The 24,265-nt window shown below is 39.2% G+C and overlaps 1 protein-coding gene across 9 annotated transcripts in view; it reads right to left on the bottom strand.

Moving 5' to 3' along the window:
• Positions 1–24,265, bottom strand: part of KIF21A (kinesin family member 21A) — a 92,298-nt gene that overhangs the window by 61,102 nt on the left and 6,931 nt on the right. For all 9 annotated transcript variants that reach the window (XM_056340361.1, XM_056340363.1, XM_056340367.1 and 6 more), the window contains exon 2: positions 64–286. In XM_056340361.1, coding sequence (XP_056196336.1) covers positions 64–286 — 223 coding nt within the window. The remainder of the gene's footprint in view (positions 1–63; positions 287–24,265) is intronic.

Here is a 24,265-nt window from a genome sequence, read left to right as displayed (position 1 = left end):
GACCGGTTACATGAAACTGTTTATTTCAAAATAAATACTTTGACATAAAATTGTAAAGCTTACTTGGCCATAAGCAAAGACAGTGGCATTGTAGCCTTCAAAGCAACCTTCAATCAGTTTTTCTATACACTGTATATAGATCTCTTCTTGCTGTGAGTCAATGTTAAAGACATAATCAAAAGTGAAGGCCTTATCCTTTCCCAAGAACACTTGAGGTTCACCAGGTGTAACAGATGTACAAATATGGCATCCTTCAATCTTCTCTTTGGCTAGCTGTGGTCTAATTCTGTTTTGGAAGAGACAAGAAGAACTATTAGAAATTCTCATCAGAGGCATACAAACAATGTTTATAAGAGAACTGAAAAGAATTCCTTACTGACTGAAAAAATGAAATTTGTTTATCAAGCCAGGAAGCTTCCAGCTTTCTGAGCCACAGTATCGACAGTTTCAGAGCACCATTCATACAACTGTTAACATGAATTATGTTACCTTACCTGAAGGTTCACACACCAATTTCAGGTTGACAACCTGCCTAGAACTCTGAATGTTTCTCTATAGTAACGCATAGTATACAAAGAGTAACTTACATGAGCCATTTCAGACTTTGAAATCAAGTTATCCAGTTTTATCAGACTTCATGCTTTCACTGTGAAAATTTTTTTTTTCTAAACAGCAACAGAAATATGACAGAAAAGTGGGATAGTTTAAGTCACAATTTGGGAGGAAGGACCCCCAAAGCCTGTATGTCATGTGAAATGAAAGCCTCCTTGCTAAGACAGCAAGGAGAAGGCTCACATTTCCGCTTTCGCACGAAAGGAGCTTTGCCACAGCCAGAACGCTTCTGTGAAATGTTTGGTTTCAGTGAAGCAGCACACCCTCAGAGGAAAGAAAGAACAGCATCTAACAAGTTCTAAAGGTAAGAGTGTCTCATTCCTAATTACTTCCCCACTGAGACAAATTCCAGCTTTTATTTCAGTTCATTCAGTTTCTGACAAACTACTTCATAGAATACAATAATCTCAGACTTCTTATAGTCTATCATTTTATTAATTCCTCCGCATTCTTAATACTTTTGCAGTCTTGTCAAAATTGAATTCATGCACCGGCTCCATGACTACAGATGACTACAGATGATTGTAGAAGTTTGTAATTCAATTGGTTTAATGGTTACCTATCAGGAAGAAACACTCTAGCCAACATAACCTAGTATTCTAGCTGTAATTAACTAATAATTTGTTCACAAGAATTTTTTTTTTTTTTTTTTTTTTTTACAGTTTCCAAGTTCAAAGCAGCAGCAAATTTAGAAACAAACAACCCCTCTACCCCCAAATGTGCACAGCTTAAGAGATGGGGACAAAAGGCTATAAGAGTGATAAAATATCAGCAGTACAACTACATGCAAACAAAAATCTGGAATTTTTCATGTTTTATATAGATTCTCCATTTATATCAAGCTTCAAGTACCTATATTTACCTCGATGTGGCTACTTTCCAGTTACACAATGTCTAAGCTGAACATCTGTATACACAGAGTATACTTTAAAGACACATGCTCATTTCATATTCTGTGCTTTAAGGGCCACGTCTACATTAGTGCTTGGTTTGGAATAGCTGTGCTGTCTTGAAGCAAATTCCCCCGACATCTTCACTTACCACATGTTGGTTTGGATCACAGAGCAGCTCCAGTGTGCACAAATTATACCTCTTTCAGAGGAACTAAGCCAAAACACTCCACTCCAAATACACCAAGCTTGTTCCAAAGTCTAATGGAAACATAGGGGCCCAAAGGCACCTACTGATTCTACTGAGACCATGCCAGTGCTTGCTGATGCAGAGAGGGCTAGCCTCCAACAACTAGGTGGACTGCTACAGACTAACTCAAATTATATCAGCACATAAATACTTTAGTTCAAGCTAGAAGTATCCTGTAAAAAAAGTGACCCAGAGCACGAAATATTTTCTTTTTACTACGGATTACAAATTTTTCACCCAGGGATGTGCATTGCTGTCAGGAGTATTTTTCAGGATTTTTATTCTAAGTGTTTCATTATAACCCCCTGTGTGACACTAGAGAATAACCATAATTTATTTGTGAAGTTTTCTGCACATTAATTCCTTTATGGGAAGTTCATTAATGATGAGACAGTACCTCCTTTGTCAGCATACCCTATGGTATGGAGTAGAAATTAAGCAAACCTTTGAAAAATATCATTAAAGGAAAGATTATACAATGCGTAAAATAAGGATAAATATTCCACAAATAGCATTTGCATTTAAGGACATGAAACATATGATGTAGGTCACAGATCTTGTCTCTTAACAGAATAATTATCATAAGCTTTTTCCTTTAAATGAGAAGCTATAAATAATTCAGGATTTACATAGCTCCTTCAATAGCAACCAACTTAATCCACTAGCACCTGTGTCCACTAAACAAATCCTGAGAAATATGTACAGAAGCTCATAATAAAGTTACTTTCTTCTAAACATTTCTAATTAAATAGCTTTTATTTGTAGGTAGAGGGAGAAAGTCTTCAAAGACAATTTAATCATATGCCTATCCTAAAAGTATTCTACTCAACTGGAAAGTTGACCAAATAAAACATCGTAGCATGCCATCTGTAACACCTCATATTTAGAAAATGCCAACTCTGTAGGTTATTCTCCTGCCTTATTTTAATACCGTGAAGTCAGTCAGAGGGCAAGCTTCTTTTTCAGACTAAGCACCCTCATTCTTTCACTAATCCGGTGCAGACAGCACAAAGGCAATCAATTGTTCTTAGAAGCATGAACTCTGATGGCTTCTAAAGCTCCACAGGTACTTGTCTGCATTCTTTTCTAGTACAGGAAAGCCTAGAAAGACGTTTTCTAAAAATTAAGGTGGAAAACACATATTCAAATTCGAGTAACCTTTTGTGCATCCCAAAAACCCAACTTCCTCCCAGTTCTGAAAGGCTTTTCGTACTAACTTGTAAAATGAAGGTTGACAATTCAAGAAAAAAATAATATTTCTTCATATATTTTCCTTCTATCTTTAAAAAAAGTTCAAAATTAGTTTTCTGTGCAGAGGAACTGATGCAATTATAACAGGTGCCAAATACTTTTCTCCTTTCTACTATTAAACAAAGGCTCTGAGCGACCACAAAAAGGACCAGCATGCCTAAAATATCACTGATTTGCATGATAATTACTACAGTAACGACAGGACTGTAAAGTGCGCAGTTTCTGTGCAGGCCTGTGGAGACTTCCCATGAGAACCCTCCCCAGCTAACTCCCTGCCTCGCAGCCAGGCAGCAGCTCCAAGCACTCTGCTGCTATAAAACCCAGCACAACAGCAAGCTGCAAGTACATTACGGGTGACCATCAGCAGGCCACAGCAAGACACCATTCCAAAGATCAGCTGAGTTGACAGAAATCTGTGCCACTACTAAACAGCTGGTTACCAGCTCAGTCAAGTTACCAGCCCGAGGTTCTAACACAGCATCCAGAGACCCAGCAGTGATGATTGTGCGCTTCCTCCCTAACTTAACACCAAATCTGAAGGCACCGATAAGAGAAAAAGTATGTCTCACCAGCACGTAAGCACAAAGGTAAAACAAAGCAAGACTTGCCACATCAGCAAAGCTTCACCTCGAAGAGACTCCCTGCTCATTTTGTAATTGCTTTTACACAATGTCCCACTCTGTGGTGGAGTTGGGAGGTAGCAACCTGAGAGAAATCACAGCTTCATCAGGTTTGAAAGACATCTTCCCCCAAAAGGATGTGCAGGCAAGGGAACTTCATCACCCAACCTGAGGTCTGCTCAAGGGATACTTCTTGCTCTGAAATCTATATAGCTCTCTCAATAAGTTTAGCACCAAGGTAATGGGATGACCTTAATGAGTAAGCAATAAAGGCCTTCAACCTGATTTCCAGCCACTTACCAACAATCTGAGTGGATTACCTGAACTTCATGGCACTCAAAAGTCTTACTATTGACAAAGAACGTGTGGTCTGGCAAGTAATTGTCCTCATGCAAGCCAGATTCTGTTCCAACATGGGCTATAGGAACACCTCCTCCTCCACCACCCCACACAATTGGGAAAGTGATTTTTTCTCCAGCCAAACCTTTCCCTCTCTCATATCTTAACATGTTCACTTCTGTCAGCAAAGCAGGCAGCAGCCATACTTTAAAATGTGAAAGGGTTCATTTTGGTCACCTCTCCTTGCCCACTTCCCACCCTGGCAGTCTGCCACTAAGATTTTTTATCCAGGACCAATGTGACATGACCCATTTTGTCTTCTAAACAGCCCCATCTCACCTGTTTTTCAGGTTACTCTCTTATTTGTATACAAACAGGCATTTTCTACCTACTTCCAATCACATCTCCTTAGATGAGGCAACTTCCCAAACAACATTTTGCCTTACATCCTTCCCTCCTCTCCAAAGCATGAACACACCCAACTCTTGTTTACATGTACTTTGCAGAGCCTCCAGGCCACACACGAAACTTAATCCCCTAAATCTATTCTGCCTCAGCACACTGGGACAAGCCATCTAATTAGGGAGGGCTAAAATAGCCAGTGGTGGCACAGTAATGCACCCTATTGTGCTGGAACTAATCTCTCAGTAGAATAGGTGCACAATGTCTCTGCTAAAAATATTGTCAGATAGAACAGACTCAGATAATACAGTTCAGGGACCACAGCAAACATCGGGTCAATACCCCGTGTTATGCAAGACCTCAGACTTCCCAGAACTGATTCCTGTTTAAAATAGACAATATCATAGCATCCCTTTGAAAAGTGTCCCATCTTGGTTTATTTCTAGGGATAGAAAATTGTCGCATTGATTTAAATATTTATATATATATATGGATACATAAGGACATGGATATACACACACACACCCTTTCAGCTACTGAACAATTTTATCTCTGTGACTGTTCATTTAAGAACATCCCCATTATCTAATTCTTCCCCACTATCCAACTTTTCCCCAACAATCTCCATACATCTATGATCGAGCCATCCCTTAATCTCATTTCATACACTAAACAAAATGAGACCAGTGAATTTATTTCACATCTCCATATGAAGTATCGCAAATATTACTCTAATAAAATGTATTTATCATATTGACCACATACCTTCCCAGCACCTGTACAGAATCACAATAAGCAAACTAGAACTTCTAGAAGTAACCTATAAAGGGCAAAATATCAAATTACTCCTGTTTTACAGAAGGAAAAGAGGAGGAGGGAAAATCACCAATTAATCTTTTGGATAGCAATAACTAGCCAGAAGCTGTGCGTTGGAAAAGATGACTATGGAGGCCCATGTAAAGTTCTTTTCCATTAAAAATTCTGCTAGGGGAGAAAGAACTGCTTTTACCTTGCTCAGAAGAGCATGAATTCCAACATCACTCAAAGCACATGCAGTGCTGAGCAGGAAAACAAGTTAACCTGTAAACCCAAGACTCTCCAATACTCCTCTCTTATTACACTAAGCCTATTAAATTTTGCACAATTCTGCTTCACATGTGGGTATATGAAATATTAAATCCAAAAGCACCTAATAAAACATTTAGTGAAGTGTTGCAGGCAGTACAAACTGGGAAGTAAACAAATGCTCTCCAAAATCATAAAAAAAGAAAACAGCTTCCTGCCCTTGCTTTGGCATCACAATGCCCACTCCTTTCTAATCCATTACATTCACGCTCATCAAACCACTCCCATTAAACATACTCCTTTGCAACAAGGAGTGAGTAAAGCAAGCTAAACAGATTTCATCCCAAAGACGCTTAATACTTCTGCCTGCATAAACTTTTCAATATTTTTGCCAGCACACGTTGGAAGCTTATTTGTTTCTATGATTATGAGCACCTCCAAACAAAATCACAACTATAGCATCTCACTGCATTCATCTGAACTAGCTGATCGGTATATTAATTCTTTACCTCTCAATGAGGTTTAAGGATATGAAAAAGGCTGGCATATAAAAAATAGCAGGTCTGCTTCTTGTTAAGACAGCAATAAGGACATAGGAATAAACCTTCTGGCTTGTGCCAGCAATCGTCACCCATTAAGGATTTGTTCTTATGCCAGCAGATCTCAGCATAACGGTCTCTGTACCTCCGCTGCCTGTGGTGCTAAATAACACTGGCAGGTAAAAAAGTGCTCATATTTGCTGAGCTACCATTCAGCACCTTTAGTACAGATGTGGTTCTGTAATGCCTTTCTCAACATTTCCAAAGAGGTTTTTGGTGGCCAGTGAAACAAGCACGAGAAGTCTGAGAACAGTTTTAGTATGCTCTTAACCTGCTTTTTCCCCCCCTCCAGAAACATACACACATACCCATAGTTCATTAAAAAAGTAAAAGTACCGCAAGTCAATACCCAACCTTCCAGCCCAACCCTTTCTGAAGGCATAACACAATTAATTATTTTTTTTTAAATTCCACTTCAGAAAAATACAAATTATATTCAAACCCAATGCCTACAAATAATAACACATGGCAGTCTTTCCCAAGGTTAGCGCCAAAATAACCCCCTACACTGTTATAGTAAACTATAGGTAAAGTCCAGGCCATTTGTCTTCTGCTTTTCTTTTCAAGTGCCAGCTAGGCAGTTGTCTCCAAGCAAGCCATAAATATACTGTACTATCAGGAGCCCTTTACAGCCTTCAGGATGGAATCCATTCATTTCAGATGCCTACAATGGCAGAAAAACCCTAAACCTTCATGACTGACTTTAATGATTGAATGAATAATGGTATAAAAGCCATCTTTATAAACAAAAAGCAAAAAAAGCATTAGACAAATGCAGCATACCTTGGTAACAGTGCTACTTCTGCAGAAAGATAACTCAGTTTTTGAATGCCTTAATCATTCATATTCAGCTCTGTTAATGATACAATTTTGTATTAATGATATCCATCACTAGTATTATACATACTGGTATTCAGATGTAAACAGGACATGTAACTACAGATATGCAAATTAGAGTGGATTACACAAGAGACTGCTCAGCAGCCAAGCTGTGGTAACTGGCCACCCAGCACATCACCAAACCTTTCCCCCTGCCGTGGGTCAGCTCCCACCCCGTGAACCTGCTTTGCCCGCAAGAGGCATGGGCACATGCCAGTCACCCAGCCAGGGAAACGAGCGCTAGCTTGCTGCAACTGTAACTCAATCGCTTTTACGTAAGGTTTGGGCACCGCTCCCATCAGTGTTTCTCTCCAGTTGCCATGGCTGCCATGGTCTAGACTGAGCTCAGCTCTGCCAGCAGGTGTTGTGTGTGTGCAGAGCCCACAGAAGCTAGGCAAAGTCCAGGCGTTACTCAGCCTAAACCGACACCAGCTCCCTGGGCAAGCACAAGTGAGGCAGAGGTTTTGCACATGTACCAACGCTTGCCTTTAAACATCAGGAAAATGTCACGCAGGTCAAGTATGTATCTCGATGCAAGTTTGACATCAGAGAATAAAGCTTCCCAAATAGCTCTTGGACATAAAAGTGTATTGAGGACTGTGGCTGAAGATAAAGCAGGATTTATGTAATCAATTTTACTCCAAAGTCCTATTAAGATACTGACAAAAACGTGTTAGCATCCTTTCAATCCACATGCAGCCATTAAACACAACTATTCAGCCCTCAGCTTAAAACATCCAGGAAAATCAGCCACCAAGTTACTAAATGGGCTCTGAGATACTACATTTTCAGTATCTAACTCACTTTACTGCAAACAAAAATATTCCTATTAAAAAATATACATGCAGAGTATTTTGTTTCAGTGCTGCAGACTGTCAATTCCAGTAAGCACATGAGAAGGCAGCAAATCAAAAACTGGAATTAAAGTGAGGAAATGTATCGGTGCTGTAACTAGATTTGTCCAGTTCTCCTCCTCTGCACTCGACCTCTACCTCTTCAGCTATTTTTCTTTTAAACACAAATTTAGTTTCGTAAAACAATTACCCTTTTCAGCAGCTTGCGTCTGATCAGCTCATCTACCGTTAACTGGTCATGCTGGGGATTACATTCGCAGTGCCAGGCTGAGGCAGCTTTGCAGGCTGTTGCTTTCACTTGGTTCCTGAAGCACCACACAATAACCGCATCTCCAGGCAGCCACTACGGCTAGCCAGAAAACAGTTTAGCAGTCTGATTTCAGTTTAGTTCTCGTGCAATTCTGTGACAGCCTAGCAGGCTGTGCCATGCAGATGGCATCCTCACACTGACAGGCACGGTCCTGTGCTTTTGCCAAGAAAACATGGGGAAAGGCCCAAGCCTGCCCTCACACAGACATCATGCTGCCCCACATGCTCCCTTCCTCATCGCTACCTCTCACAGAAAGGCTAAAAGATCTTCCAGTAGATCTAGACTTCCAGCATCTTTCCTTATAACATGAATGAATGCTTTCATCTAGACCTCCTTCTTGTGATTTCTCATGGACTAATTTACTCTCTAGTGAGCTAAGAAATCCACAGCTTTCAAGAACAATTTGACTTTTGAGAGAGAGAAGGGGGGACTGTTGCAGGATTTGTGCAGGCCTTGATTATTTCTAGTTCAAGACAAGGTCAGCTGCAATGGAAAAGCAGTACTACCATAAGCTTCCACATGCCTGCCAAGCACAGAACTGGCACACCTCCAAATCCAAGTGCAGTTTGAGTAGATCTAAACTGATATTGGGAATGACACTTCTAAGGCAAGCAGATTTTTAAAAAATTCTTCTACTATGTTACTTATCTTGGGGTTTTTTATGAACATTTTTAGTGTTATGTCTCACCACTCTCAGAAAGCTAGAAGAGAAACAACACTATTTTAGAGAAAATGAGATCTACGCAATTGCAGTAAAGTTTAATTTATGAATAAAGACTTGAAGTATTTGTGCTTTATTAGCAAGACATGAAACAAGGAGTTAGGCCTTCCTAAAACTAAAGTTCAAAATTAATTTAATACCACAGAAGAATGCGGGCACACCCATATCATGTAATAAAGTGGCAGAATAGATGGTCCCAGCAATCATTTACACTGCAGTGCTGAAAGGGACTACAGACACCTGATCTCTACATAGCTAATTAGCCTGAGCAACTGCCTCTCCTCATCAGGGAGCATGAGCAAGTAATTTTAGAGAGTAAGAAGCACAAGTAATATTCTGCTGTTACAGCACAGTGGAGCACAGTGCTCAGCTGTAGTACTAGCATGGTCAGTATTAGTTCAAGGTCCAGACACCACGATGTACCAAGTATGCAGACACACACTGAAATAAATAGTCAAGTCTCTCAAAGGCAGCTACTCCCATAAGGATTAACCCTGAAGACATAATCCCTGGGAACCTCTTTCACCTTTTAAAAAAAGAACAAAAAGCAACTCCAGAAGGTGCTAGCTCATTTCAGTTGCTATTTTGAAGAGGCACCTTCTAATCTTTTAGAAAATCCTCTGTACACTTTCAGCTTATTACTCTGCTTACAGTGCACTTCTGGATATCACCCTACAGTCATTAGAACAACAGACCTGGTTCAGGCATGAAGGGCAGGTCCCCTCCCCAGGTGGTGTGGGAAACCTAACATCTCCAAAGGCCTGCCAGAAATCAAAGAAATGCCTTCAGACCCAACATAGGAAATGCAGGAACAACAGAAATATGTAACCTAAAAATTTACCACAAGGAAGCAGAGCCATCTGTGGCTCTGGGTTTGGATGACAGCCACGTGTCACCAAAACTGCAGGCTCCCAGAGGGTTCAGCTAGTCTGCAGTTTGATGGCTGTGCTCTGGATATATTTATGTACCAAATCAAATATCCAAAACTCAAGTTAAGGACAGAAGGACTGCCTTAAAGTGCACATTAAACCTGTCTCTTTCAGACAAGTGCACTTGCTTCTTTTAAGTTTATGGTTTCTACTGAAAAATATGTTTTTGCTTTTATGACTGATAAGATCATGCATAGAAATATGAAACACCATCTTCATGTCACTGGTGGTGTTTCACATCATTCACTAGCACTGACAATACTGAAGACTAGTAAAGATTACTATTATGAAAAATTTATGCTAATAGCACCTGACAGTCACACCGCTTAAGGAACGTAAAGGTCACAAATTCAAAAGGAAAGAGGAAAGAAAGGCCTTTTGGTGAATCCCCAGTGCAGTCCTGTGTCTACAACTACCATGCTCATGGATACTGAGTGGCCAAACAGGCAATCAGTTTATCTTTCTGTGGATAAGGATTCATAAAGAAAGCAATTCTATATACAAAAACAGTGAGAATGGCACCCTGTAATTCTTTTGCAAATTATGATTTTTTCCCCTCCAAAATTTAGCTTTAACATGTAAGTTAGCAGCCTTCATTCCTGCTCTGGAGCACATAGCTGTAAGGAGTGGCTGAGTCACACCACTGGTAAAGCTTACCAGAGCCTGGTATTAATTATGTAATTAGGGCAGTGTCAGGAAAAGGAATACACTTTCTGTAGCATCTTTCTACTGTATGACTGAAGACTTAAGAGATTAAATCTGCTAAACAAATGTCATTACACACAACTTAAGATGAAAAAATTTAATCAGAAGAGTGTTTAAGGAAAGCTTGTTAAGAATGCACAGCCCAGCAGCCCAGTAATGAGTCATTATAATGTTTCCAGAAATTTTGGTGCCAGAATTCAGCTGAAATAAAACAGTATTGTCAAAAGTAATGCAGCAAATAGAGACTATCCAACCCCCCAAAATACTGTAGTCATTGCTGCTTTGCCAAGCTACAGAATAACATTTATTTAGGTGTAAGGGTGAAAAGGGGGAAAGAAAAACCTCACAAAACCAAAAACAAACAAACAAAAACACAAAGAAACCACAAAACCACAGTCTGAGTACCTGCAAACCTAAACTCTGTCACACTTAGAGTTCAGGGATTTTGAGGTAATTCAGGTATCTCTTGTAAACCAGGGCCCAATCAGCCTAACACATCCAAAACCATCAAGCCCATACAAAGTACACCACTCAACACAAACGTGGATGGTATCAAGTCTTTGTAAAGCACACTTATAACTACTGTAAGATTATCAGAGTCAAACTTTAGTAAAAACAGTTTTGCAAGACAGTTGCTTTCAAAAACAATAGCCCACAGCATCACAGTACACCAACGAATGAACTAATAATGCCCACATAATATTTTCAATTAAAGGCACAGAATTAACAGTGGCTTTCTGGTTCAAAAGCTGAACACTCCTACTGGCAGAGCAATGGCACTATTCCTGCACATCCCCACCACACACACACAAAAAAAAAATAATATCTGTTTCATCTGTAAAGCCAAAGGGACAAATTTAAAAGAAAGTTACACGCAATTAAGTGAAATATTGCAAAAGTACATACATTTAAGAACTTCCTCACATTCTAACTTAGCAACAACTTTAAGGAAATCAAGAATAAGTACCACAAGTGTATTCAGAAGTAGGTAAACAAAACAATTATTCACTACAGAAAAATAATTTTTTTGAATGGGAGAGAAAATAAACTGATGTAATGCAATATTATCCAGATGACCACAAAACTGTCAGTCATACCAACGCGAGGCTTCATCCAGTTTCTTCCTCTTAAGTTAGATGTATGCCTATTCCAGAAGTTCACTACTTCTTCAAAATAGCCCAACTTTTAAAAAGAACTACTCTATTATTTTACAAAGTTAAAAGGTTTCCTTGTGTCTGCAGCAAAGAACTCTCAATTACTGCCTCCCTTACTCAGATTCCCCTTCCCTTTTCACAGCCATCCACCTACCTGTCCAGAAATCACTACACATTCATGCCAAAAGTACTGTAGCTCTGAAAACTGTTATAATTTATATATTCTCAAGTCTAGGGCCATTGGTTACTTTACACTTATGAGCTACAGGTCCAAGAATTATATTTTACCAACTCAACACAAACACAAAAGTACCAACATCTTATAGCTAAAGCTATGAGCCACTTCCCAAGTAATTACTTGGGTAATTAATTACCAAGTAATTAATGTGTTAAATAAACACAACACAAGAAAAGGAGGATCAGGTCAGTTAAAAGAAAATTACATGCTGGCATTAATAATTACTGAAATGACTGCTTTATTAACACTACTAAAATAACAACCAGACACTTCACAATGGGACAAGACAGCTAAAAACTGTTTCAGTAATCTGCTCTGAATAGTGCCTTCACTCTGTTAACTTCCAGTGCAACATTCTTGAAACAAAAACTGCTGTATGACTTTTCTTTTTCTGCCACTCCTTGTTAAAAAAAAAAAAAAGCATGTTGTATCCATAACACCCATCCACCAAGTTCCAAAGCAAACGGCAGAAAATTTCTTCATATTTATTGTTGACTGTTTCTAATGAACAGAAGTTGCTCTGTTTCAAAACAGAAGGTAGACTGTTCAAGCAGTGAGTGAAAGCTCTGAGCTGCTAAATCCCAACTGTGCAGTAAGGGAAAACAACCCACTTGCTTTATTTAGTACTATCTGTTTTAAAACTTGCAAAACAGGAAGGAGCAATATTACCTACCTTATTCAGCCCTCCTGGTTCAGCTACACATTTTTATATGTCTGAATGTCAATCCCCAATTTTAATTCTTTCCTTCACGTCTATTCATCCTATTTGCAAGGCTGTAAAAACATCTACGTTAGCAGCAACAGCACCAAACATTAAAGGTTAATTTTTCCATCCTTCTGTTCCTATGCAGTGACTGTATTCAGCTGCCCTGTGAAGACCTGACCACCTTGCTGCTCTTTCTTGGCTTCAGATGATGCTTTACAAGAAAGCCTCCAAAAAGTTATGTCAGGGCAATTCAGGAAACTGTTCTAGAAATTCAGTAGGTAGCATTTTTCCACACTAAGCAATCAATTTGGAGAATGGCTGAGTATGTTTCTGGATGCTTTTGTTGCAAACATGCATTTTGGATAAATACAAACTGACAGTCCCCAAACATCCCACCCCTCCATTCTCCAATTCCTGCCAACAGTTGAGGTGTTTGAAAGTCTCTTGGTATTGATTCTAAGTACACTTCCCATGCAGTTTCAACCTGGTTGGATTATCTATAGGCCATCATCTTCTCTCCTGCTAGCCGTAGACTGGTTTTCAGATATGTAGTACAGAGGGGACAGGAAAAAAAAGAACATTTTTGTTAATCGGAGACATTTATATGGAAAAAACCAGTGGAAAGCTGAAATAACTGGAGTTTAAATAACAAGAAAAGTCAAAAGAAAGGAACTGGTCACAGCTGACAAGTGAAACAGGTTTGGTACTGCTGTAAAGACTATATCAGGGCCTCACAACATCATCTGTGCAAGAAATACACTGGAATCTGGAACTCCACAGAAAAGCCAGTTTCCACACAAATTCACATTCCAAGGCTAGCAAGAAGGGAGATCTCCACTGCAATAACATCTGCACCAAGGGCAGAGCTGCCACTATTTCACATCCTCAGCCTTTTATCCAGACCAAGGGAAGTAATACAGAAGGACATACAAGACAATACATACAGAGGGCTACTACATAAGTGCAGCGTCGTAGCTTCTCTAAGACAAATCCAGTTCTCTTCATTTATACAACTTCAGTTCTCACAGAACACTTATAGCATACACCCACATACCCTGAAGAAGAGCAAGAAACTACCACGACCAAAAGCTTATTTAATAAAACAGTTCTGGCAGAAAATTGGGAATTTGATTAAAATTAAGACCTCTGTCTAAAGATGGATGTGCATAGAAAATAACTTTCTGGCTGATAAACCAGAAACTTCTTCTAAACATTTTCACGTTTTGTTAAATATATGAATAACTGGAATATTTCAACTTCTTGTTTGATTTGGGCAAAGATATCTACATTAGGCAAAAAGCTGCAGCCACTATGGCTTCTTCCACATGAAGTTTCCCCACTGCCAGCAGAGAACATCATCCTCTACGTGAAGACGACATTCTCTAGTATGTTTCTCCATAATTTAAAGATAACATTTAAAAACAGATTGATTGATGCTTATCACCTGACTAAAGATGTGATGCTTCAATATTAATTCTACTAGTTCTCCATTAAGAGTTAAAACTATCCAAATAACTTATTGACTATAATATCCAACATATCACTGGAGATTTTAACCTAACAGAAAGTGAAAGAGCATGCTCTGCTACCTCATTAGAAAAGTATGGACTTATTTCATATTCTTGACTTTTCAGAACATATAAAATAGAAAAGGCTGCTTGATTTGCTAACAGCCGAGCTTCCACTCCAGGCAGGTTGAAAGTCACTGTTGGCTAGGCTGAACAAATTGAGTGTGGAAATCACTGTGGAAATACAGTCACTTGCCTGGTTTAATGGCTACTCGCGTGCAGACCTCACTGCACTAGCAAGCCTACAGTTTGACATTACCACTAATAAAAATAAAACTGCTACATTTCAGTAAAATTTTAGCTTTAGGACAGAGTCCATCCATGCAGTAAGTGCACCCTGGTAATGCACCACTATGTAAACTGGCGGGTTCACAAATCTCATGACATGCACACTGTAACAAAATCTAGAAAGAACTAGATACTACCTTGCTACCTGTATCTGCTTTAAACAACTAATATCTACACTGACATAATAGCGAGGCTAAGTACCTTCTGCTTGGTGTTTAGCTGTAGGCTTAGTTTTTCATTAGGGCTCAGGTTCCCCGATTAGATTACAAATCCAGCCAGAACTCCAAAGCTATTAATGCAAAGTCACTTTTTAAAACAGATGAATTATGCAGCAAGGTAGCTCACAAATTTAAAAGCAATTCTCTCAGTTTTAATTTACAGGCATGGGAGGCTCTGCCTCTGCTTCTGGAACAATCCTTCTCTTCTGCACACAGCTGCTAGACTGGGCACTGCTCTGCCAGCCTCCCTCAGCTCCAGCACACACAAAGCAGCAACACCTGATCCTGGGCTCGTTTCTGTCTGCTGAACACTTGGCTTCAGCTCCTTGGGGACAGAAAAAAAGGTCTCTCCTCACAAGCTTCTCCAGGGTCCAAAACCACTTCTTTGTCTTGACTGAATTAAATCAGCTCTTCTTGGCACATAATACTTCTAAATCGGGTATTTCCCAGCTGCTGTCAGAAATCATCAATGCAAATCACTTGTGGTTTTTCTGCACAGGAGTTCATAGTCCCTCATGCACAGGGGGTAACACAGATGCTTTCAAAAGAAGTACTCCTGTCTAAACTGTTTCAAATTGCCTGAGAAATTTAAGCTTACAGTAACTGTTTACATATTAGGACTACAGTAAAACGAACGGAGATGGTTTTATTGTGGTCCCTGCCACAAAACTTGTGGCCCAGTATCTCATTCCTCTGAGCGCTTAACATCAGACAAGAGTTCCTTTAGCTTAAATGTGACCAGCAGGACAGTGCATGAAGGGAGGTGCACACAAGGTTTTCCAGGATCAAAACCTATGCTAACAATAAACTTTGCCAGGATACAGAAAACCTTAAGTTCACACAAAGTAACATGGTAATGGGCGTACTGGTAGTGCCTAAAGGCCAGGGTGGGTCTTATGCTAAGGCTCACATAAAGCTTTCATGAAAGGTCATGTTTATTAAAAGCTACAGACAGATATGTACATATTAAGCCATACCTTTAAAGCTGTTTCAGACTGTTTTCCTTACCAGCACCAAGAAGTCAGAAGACTGGATGTTAATGCAGGCTATGAACTCTGTGTTGCCGACTGCTATAAGCCAGGCAGCTGTCTCCCACACCTATAGACACACAACTTCCACCCCAGGGCTGCACTCAGCTTCAACCACATACTACCACTGCTTTCACAGTAAACCATGGTGGTGGGGCAGGGGGGAAAAAAAAAAAAAAAAAAAAAAAAAGACAACAACATCATACAGCAATAACAAAGCTCTAGTGTTCCAGCCAACCTTGTTTCCACTTAAAAAGGTTTCCTTTAGCACTACAAGCAGCATTTGAGGATGCAGGGAAGAGGTAGAAGGGCTCTTTATTCCAGTATATGCCAAGGTAACAGATGTTTAGAAAGAAAAATTTAATATTTAGACAAAACTTAAGCTAACTGGTGTTCTATATAAATTGCCAGGAAGTATTAAGTGAGGTCTTAAGAGAGCATTAGTAGATCAATACTATCTATTTTCTCTACAATTTCCAGATTTCTCCAAAACAAGTTCTTATAATTCTTCCAAGACAGTCTGCTTTTACCATTTCAGTGTCAAAGCTAAAGAGAAAAATTTCTGTGCTGTTTTAAATTCTAATATTTTGCTAACTCATGCTACACAAAATTTTAACTGTAATATTAAACTAAATTTCACCACTGAATACAAAGAAATGCTAAAGCAAGGAACAATGAACGACAGCAATGAAGGCTTTCAGTTCTTATACCATCAGGGAGGTTTCTTATGTTTCTTCTTTTTTTTTTAAAGGAAACATGACATTTAAGCAATAATACCACCTTAAGATCCTCCCAGAAGACTTTGTTTTCCCCTGGTTTCAACTATAGACTTTGCTTGTCCATGCCTTATCACTTGACTTTAGTTTACAGAGAAATACAGAACTCTGTCAAATAAAGTGCAACTGCAATGCAGCCCTTATGTAAGCCTCATCAGATGAGTAATTAGAAAGGCCCATAGGAAACTACAAATAGCTTATTTCCCAACTATATTTAGAGTTAACCATTTCTAGACCACTGAATTCAGAACCAGTGGCTGAAGAATGGGAACAAGACAAACGGAAACTATAAGTGAGCGACAGATTCAGGACAGCGAACGGGATTTCCTGGAACTAATGAAAGGAGAGGATTTCCCTGCTGCTTGAAGTTTGAGGTCAGGACCGGTTGCACTTCACACACAATCATGTTTTTAACTAACCACATAATTGGATTCTCTATCAAATCCAGTTGACTAGCTTACACAATATGTCAGATAATCTTATCAACATCTGAACAGAAAAAAATTTGTACACAATCTCTTGTGCCTTTTCTATAGTACCCGTCATCCTCCTAACACGGAGGTGTCACAAACAGTTTTCAGTTAAGAGTAACAAGTCTTCAGTCTTGTGTTCCCAGGTAGTCATTGCAAAGCAGCACATGTAGATGGTTGATCTCTAATCTATAGCAGAAGTGTTGGCAGAAGGGTCTTGCAAAGGCAGCAAAAATGGAGCAACACAAAGAACACTGCAGCTGGAAAATAGTACAGCAGTGACACTCACAATTTGCCATCGCAGCAGGAGCTGCTAGCTTCAGTACCACTGGCAATTCTTGCTGGAACCCTGGCTTTTTGTTAAAGACAAAGTCTGATATTTTAAGTCCTTTGTCACCTAACATTTTAAAGTAAACTACCTACACTAGGACTCAAACAAGTCAGATAAACCTGACAAAAATAATTTATTTTCTTTTTTATAAAACAAAACCCTACACCTCAGGAGAGGTCCTTGTACAATATGTAGCTCTCCTGTGATTTTTGCATCAGTCACAAGCACAGCAAGCTGAACAAATCTAGTATGTAATGACACATAATAAGGATATCCAGAAAGGTTTTTGGATTAGAAGAAAAGAAAAAAGCTCTGGCTGTCCTTGAACCTTTCAGAGTTCACAATAAAACTGGAAGGTACGTGGCTCTGCACCCTCTTGTCATTCCTACCTATCTGGAGGGAAGAAAGAGAAAGAAGAGAAAGTCCATTTCCTTTGGGAACAAAATTTCTCAGCTACTTCCAACAGGAGTCTTCCCAGCACATTAAATACTGAACAAACACTCAGAAGGCAGGGTCATTGATACTCCAACACCAGAGCTGACCCTCTAAACAGCAGCAGATGTCCAAGAATTTGTAGCTGAACCCTGTACTGAAGAAAAATACCTAAAACAAGTCACACCATTTATTTAATTATTTCCAGCTTTCGTATAGAGGTGGCCAGTGTCCCCCAACCAGGCATTTGCTTATACTAGCACACGCCAGTGAGGACATTGGTGTACACAGGCTATATGGCATCACCCATCCCAAAAGACAGTAGTATAAAAACAGAGTTTCCAGTACTGATAACAGCTGCAGCAGAGAAAGACCCCTTAAAGACAAAAATCTTCCAGTAGTACCTTAAGTGATCCACCCAGTATCACTTTACATCAACCAACACTAGTGCTCAAATATTAATATATCCATGTGGTCGTTTTAGGCTAGCAGTTTTCCTTCTGGTGTTTACCTCATCTACTTTAAAGATTTCCAGAGATGGAGCTTAGCCTCAAAAGACAAACAGATAAGGAAAATAAGCCTTGATAATCTAATTTATACATTGCACTTTAAAAGCAAAGTGACTCAGAGGGAAAAGGTCTCACAATGTGTTGAATGCATTAATACCCAAAACCCTGGGTTACAGCATAGCTTAAAATCATGCCTTAAACTGATCAGCTGTGAGTGATATTTAAATATTCAAAACCATTCTGAAGGATCTGACATTCAGAAACAGGAGTCAGATCTTGCCAAAACATGAGACAACTAAATGACTAATACATTATTAGCTGAAAATGAAGAACCAAACCAAAACCCCTAAGATCTACAGAACAGAGCAAGCATGACCCAAAACCAAGTTTACATATTTGGCATTTGAAATACAGTTACTATCATAAAACATTTAATGCAGTTATACACTAAATACACTGCCACTATTTTGACCAAAAAGTGGGTTAACAGTCAGTTTATTTTTTATTATCAGAACAGAAAACACCACAATGACAATTCATGTAACTTCTGAGCAAAGGAGAGGACCTCTCACACACATTGCTGGGCTGGAATGACCATCCCCCCTCTATACCAAGGAGGCAGCAAAAATAGGAGAGTAATTTTCACTAAAACAGTGCAGTACGTTACAAGCATTCTGCCTCACTGGATATTCCTTGGCTAAACATATAGCCTCGCACAAAAGTTTAATCATAATATGAAAAATGCATAGACTGGCTAGACCACAATTAGTCAGGTTTCCCTGACATATCCCATAAAACTTGGAAGTCGATAGCATTTCCTAGCTGCAATACAAGAAACCAGAAGCATGTATCTCCAAGAGGTGCAGCTACCATGAACTTCAAAGCACTTCCCTCAGTCTACCAATACATTCCTCTGTTTTATACAGGTTGAACTTTAACCAGACAACTCTTACAAATACTAGGCGGACATCCAACAATACAAACCAAGCTGACTGTTAACTTCGCCCAGTGCTCCACACACATTATATGAACACACAAACTCAAATAAATCAAACTTTAAAATCCATTTTTCATAGACAACACAAAAACTGATAATGCAGAAATTATATTTCCAAAGAGTCATATAAGTAACTGATGCTTTAGTTTTGTGAATACAGCCCATCACATGCTTCATGTGATAAACCACTGCTGTATGCGTTTCTTTCTGCCTTACAGAAGATCATTTGAACAAGCCAGAAGAACTGAAAGAATGAAATGTGAACTGTCACAGCCAGGGACAGGGAAACAGACACAATTATTCTATGAGATGGCTGAGGAGAGCATGAACATCTGAAAATCAAAGAAATATTAAACAGTGATGGAAGTTAATTACTCTCATTAGTCAGCTTGGCCAGAAGAATAAGTGAGCTTAAACTGTGGCAGAGTAAATGCAGCCAGAAGGTGACCGCCACATATTCCTGCTGGAAGGAGACAAAAGCAGGTTGTTACCCATAGCTGAATCACGCTCCAAATGCCTTCACAGCAGCAATATCACATCTACCGTGAAACAGCCTTTAAGACAGGTAGAGAAGGGTTGGATGAGGGGAAAGAACAGAAAGAATACAGAAACCATGCAAACAAACAAAAGCCTCCAGTACTCTGTGCTGTGTATGCTTACAGCACACTATCTCTTAAGAGCAGCCGTATCACCAGCACCACTGGATGACCGGCAGTCCCACAAGAAGCTGCTCTATCATATTCAGAACTCATCTGGAGAAAAGGCTGCACCCGTATCTTACCCTTTCCAATAGATCGTAAGCACAGAGCTCTTACGATATCTTCCCAGCTTTTAGGCCCTGCCTGCTCTCTTCTAATACAGAAGATCACCAAGATGGCAGACCCAAGCTCCTTACAGTGAACCTCAGTTCACATCAGGAGGAAAAGAGGCAACGGTCATAAACCAAAGCAAGAGATTTCCTAACTTGGTACACAGAAAAAAAATTGCCCATTAGGACAGTCAAGTATTGGCTGCCCAGAGAGACTGAGGAATTTCCATCCCTGGAGGTTTTTCCAAGACCAAACTTGACAGAGCCTTGAGCAACTTCACCTTAATTTAGTTTTGACCCTGCTTTGAGCAGGAGGTTGGATCAGATGACCTCCTGAGATCCCTTCAAACTTGAATTAGTCTGAGCTTACCCTTCCAAATCTGTAAGGCTTTTATTGTTCATGTGGGTGTTGTCACACCCCTGTAAACATATTCTGACATCTGAATGGGATCGTTCAGCTGTGGTGAATTCAGGTCCTGGCACTTGACACACAGCTTCACAGAAATACAGACAATTGGGATGGAAAAGAGCTAGAAAGGTCATAGTTTATTCACCCACTCTATCTTTCCAGACCAAGGTAGTATCAACATCCAAAATGTTCCCAGCAGTTACCGGTTTGAACTGTTTTTAAAAGTCTCTTATATGGGCAATTCCACATTTCCACAAACAAATTGTTCCAAGACATCCATTCTTACAATAGAAAAATATTTTCTATCATTTACTTTCCTTACTGTAATTTAAGCCTTCTATCCACTTCACCTTCAACATGAAGAACAACTGATTCCCTTTGAATTTGAGTCAAAGTATTTTAAGTCATATTTCTTAGCAATCTTCACTGCTCATATCTCACACTATGGAACTGGTCATGTTTTCTAGACAGTAATTCCCCTTCTCTTTTCAATTCCCCTCAGTTAAGTCACATTTTTCTTGAACTGCAGCACCCAAAACCTAACACGAGACATCAGCAATAGTGAACAAAGGGTATGGATTACTTTCCACCTCACAAAAAACTCTGATATGTTGATCACCATCTTTTGCCATCATACAACACTGCTGTTCCATGCTTATTTTTTACTTGTTATTCATAAACACTAGAATTCTTGCCTACAGTAGCAGCAGAGAGTGCACTGGCCCTTTATTTTCAGTCAAGTATCATCCAAGATGTAAGCCAATGCCATTTTATGCGAGTCCCCTCTTCCCAAAGAAACATCTCAGCATTCTATTCAGCAGCCACGAGAATTAAAAATCAACAGAAGCATTGGTCTGGCATGGACCAGCCCTGCTTTTAGGGCTGCAAGCACAGAACAAAGCACTTTCATCTGAAGCTCTCAGCTGTACAACGTTTCTTCCTCTTTGGGGCCTACCAAGACTTTACTTGTTGACATTTAGAGAACAATGACAAGTCCATCTGTTCCTCAAAAGCTGTGATAACAATGATAATTAAATATATCCACAGCTACACCTTAAAATGCAGAACCAAGACAGTGGGTTGACGAGATGACCAGTCAATGTAGATCACTTTGGAGACTGTGTGGGAAAGAAAGAATGAAAAAACAAACAATAAGCCCACAAAAGGAAAACAAACAAGCAAGAAAAAAAACCAAGCAAAACCCTACAGTCTGAAGCTTTTTGGGAGTACAAAAGAAAAAGCAGCAGCATTTAATTATGCTGATGTTTAATTGTCAAATAGTTTAACTGTCAATACTAGTTCAGCCCTAGCTCGCATCTCATTTTTAGAGCACACTGAACACTAATCCACTTTTGCTGAACTCAGAATTCTACCAGTGAAGATCAAAATGGCAATTTTATTGTTCCTGAGTGATGGGCTGACTGATTAGACTAGACAGAAGCATAAGCTGCATTCCAAGTGACACAGATTGAACAGGTGGCCTTCTCTCTAACCTGCTACCTCTTCAAACATTGTTAAAAGCACAATTCTCCTCTTTTCTAAATATATATTTTTCTAGTCAAGATAGATGTTTACTCCATCTTAACCCAACATGAAAAGACATTTCTGGTCTTTATTGTGTTTCAAACAGTCAGCTCAAAACAAATCAACCTTTCCCAAAGATATCAGTTATTCACATGCACAATACGATTGTAAACAGCAAAAGAAAATACAGATGTTTAGATGGTATCAATATCCCTAGTCTGCAAAGTAATATGTATACATGTTAGGATTTTTAAGAAAAATTCTAAGTGATCACATTACAGAGCCAGAGTCTAAAAATAATGATTTCATATGTACTTAAAATTAAAGACCAGACTTCAAAAGGAATGCGATTGAGACCAGGGGGTGAAATAAACCTTACCTGGACAACTTCTGCAGAGCAACAACTGAAGCAATGTATGGTTTGCTTGGCAGGTAAAAAAAATGAGTAGTCAGCTATTTCCTACAGATCAAAGTGTCTGGGGTACAGGCATAATTTTTTTCCCTTCACATAGAAACAAGTGGTGGGAGGAGGGAGAAACAAAGCCACATACACACTAGCAAAACAGAATTTTTAATTGTAATATTTTTTCATAGGAGGTTAACTCTGATTATGATTAACTGGTGTTTTAGTAGCAGTTGTTTTTCTCATGATACTGCATCATCTATAATTTATATCATACCATAAGTGTTTACTATACTTTCAAGCTATATCTTTGGCCTGAGGACCTTCAGAACAGGAGAATTATGTAATAATTCTGAGATGACTGTACACAAAGTGCCAGTGGAGCATGGGGAGAGAAAAGCGGCAGAGCAACATTTAAAAAAGTCAACAAGACTCACTACCTACACTCATAGCCCTCTCATATCCTCACAGGGTGGGGATGGAGACAGACTCTGTCCTAAGATCAAGCACAGACTAAGAGGCACTGCCGCAGTTGGCAAATATATTTAATCAATACTATTGAGAGAGAGATCAGTAACTCCAAGTTTTTGGGATAAGTAGCTACTCAGGGTGACACAAAGGTCTCTGGACTCGTCTCCCAATCAGTCGCATGCTTAAGGGGAGACTCATCCAACAAAATGAATGCTAAGAATTACTGGCTTTGAAAAACAAAGTTAATTAGATAGGTAACTTCTCAATTTTCAATACTTTGAATAAATTACATAAAACAGATGCCTTAAGTCAGTCTACCTTCTTACCATTTTTTCCAAGAAGATGCAGTCTCACTATTGCGGATGACTCACATAACATTTTAATCAGCATTGCTAACAAGTCACATACTTCAATACAGTCTCCCGACAGACGTTAATATGCCACAGCTATATAGCTTTCCAGACTAAGATGCCCACTTAATTTTATAGTATTAAGCAAGAGGCAACTAACATGATTAGAAATGGGAGGGAAAATACAGTCAATGAAAATAATGAGAAAATACACAGGCTTAAACAAAGACAATAACCAAGTGGCTGGAGCACTGATCCAAGATGTGAAAGACCTTTATTCAAGACCCCAGATGAGATCAGACTAGGTAAACAATTAAGCTTGTTTGATCAAACTCTTCCATTATCAAAAGAAACCAGGGCAGAAAAAGATAAAGGTGTCAGACTTCGAGATGTCTCATGAAAGAAAAATATTTTCTGTCCAGTCCTACTAGCTATAACCTTCCATGTGTTCCGTTGTGGTAGTTGAATCGCCATGCTATAGTCCTTAACTCTTCTCCACCTTGAGAATCATGTTTCATTCGTGTTTTTAAAGGATTAGATTGAACATAAATGAAAGGGAAAAAAAGGGCCCTTCAAAGCTACAATATACAAGAGAAAGCATTTCAGTAAACCTGGAGTATTTAATGTAGATTCTTCATACTTGCTCTTAAATCTAATACATCCTGCAAAGACTTAGGTATTTGCTAACCAGCTGAACTACACAGTTCCTGTAACAGCACGAATGCAAGAACCAACAGTGAGACATCAAAAATTACCCAGACAACAAGTGCTCTAATCCATTTCTTAATCTAACAATGGAAATGCGCTATTCCACTTGAATTCATACAAATTGCTGCGTGTAGCAGAACAATAACATCATAGCATTTTACTAAGGTTTTGCTGCTCTCCATTTTCTGTGTTGAAACTTAACAGTAAACAGGGTCAAGGAATATGCCATTATTTTTTGTTAAGTAAAGTTAAAGACCTAAAGATGCTTAAAGGGTGCATTGTCCCAGACAGCAAGCCTAACATGTCAGCCAGTTAAAAAAAAAAAAGTTATTTCACAAAAATTAATTATTCCAGCAGTGGAATATGGAAACCAAATCTGTTGAGGATGCTCACAAAAATAAGGGACCAGACAGTAACCCCTCCTCACTCCTGTTTCCATACAGTCTACTCA

Source organism: Falco biarmicus, chromosome 5 (assembly GCF_023638135.1).
Source record: "Falco biarmicus isolate bFalBia1 chromosome 5, bFalBia1.pri, whole genome shotgun sequence".
In the NCBI taxonomy this organism is placed as follows: domain Eukaryota; kingdom Metazoa; phylum Chordata; class Aves; order Falconiformes; family Falconidae; genus Falco; species Falco biarmicus.
The sequence above is the reverse complement of the archived record's forward strand: the minus strand, read 5'-3'. Positions and strand labels throughout refer to the sequence as shown.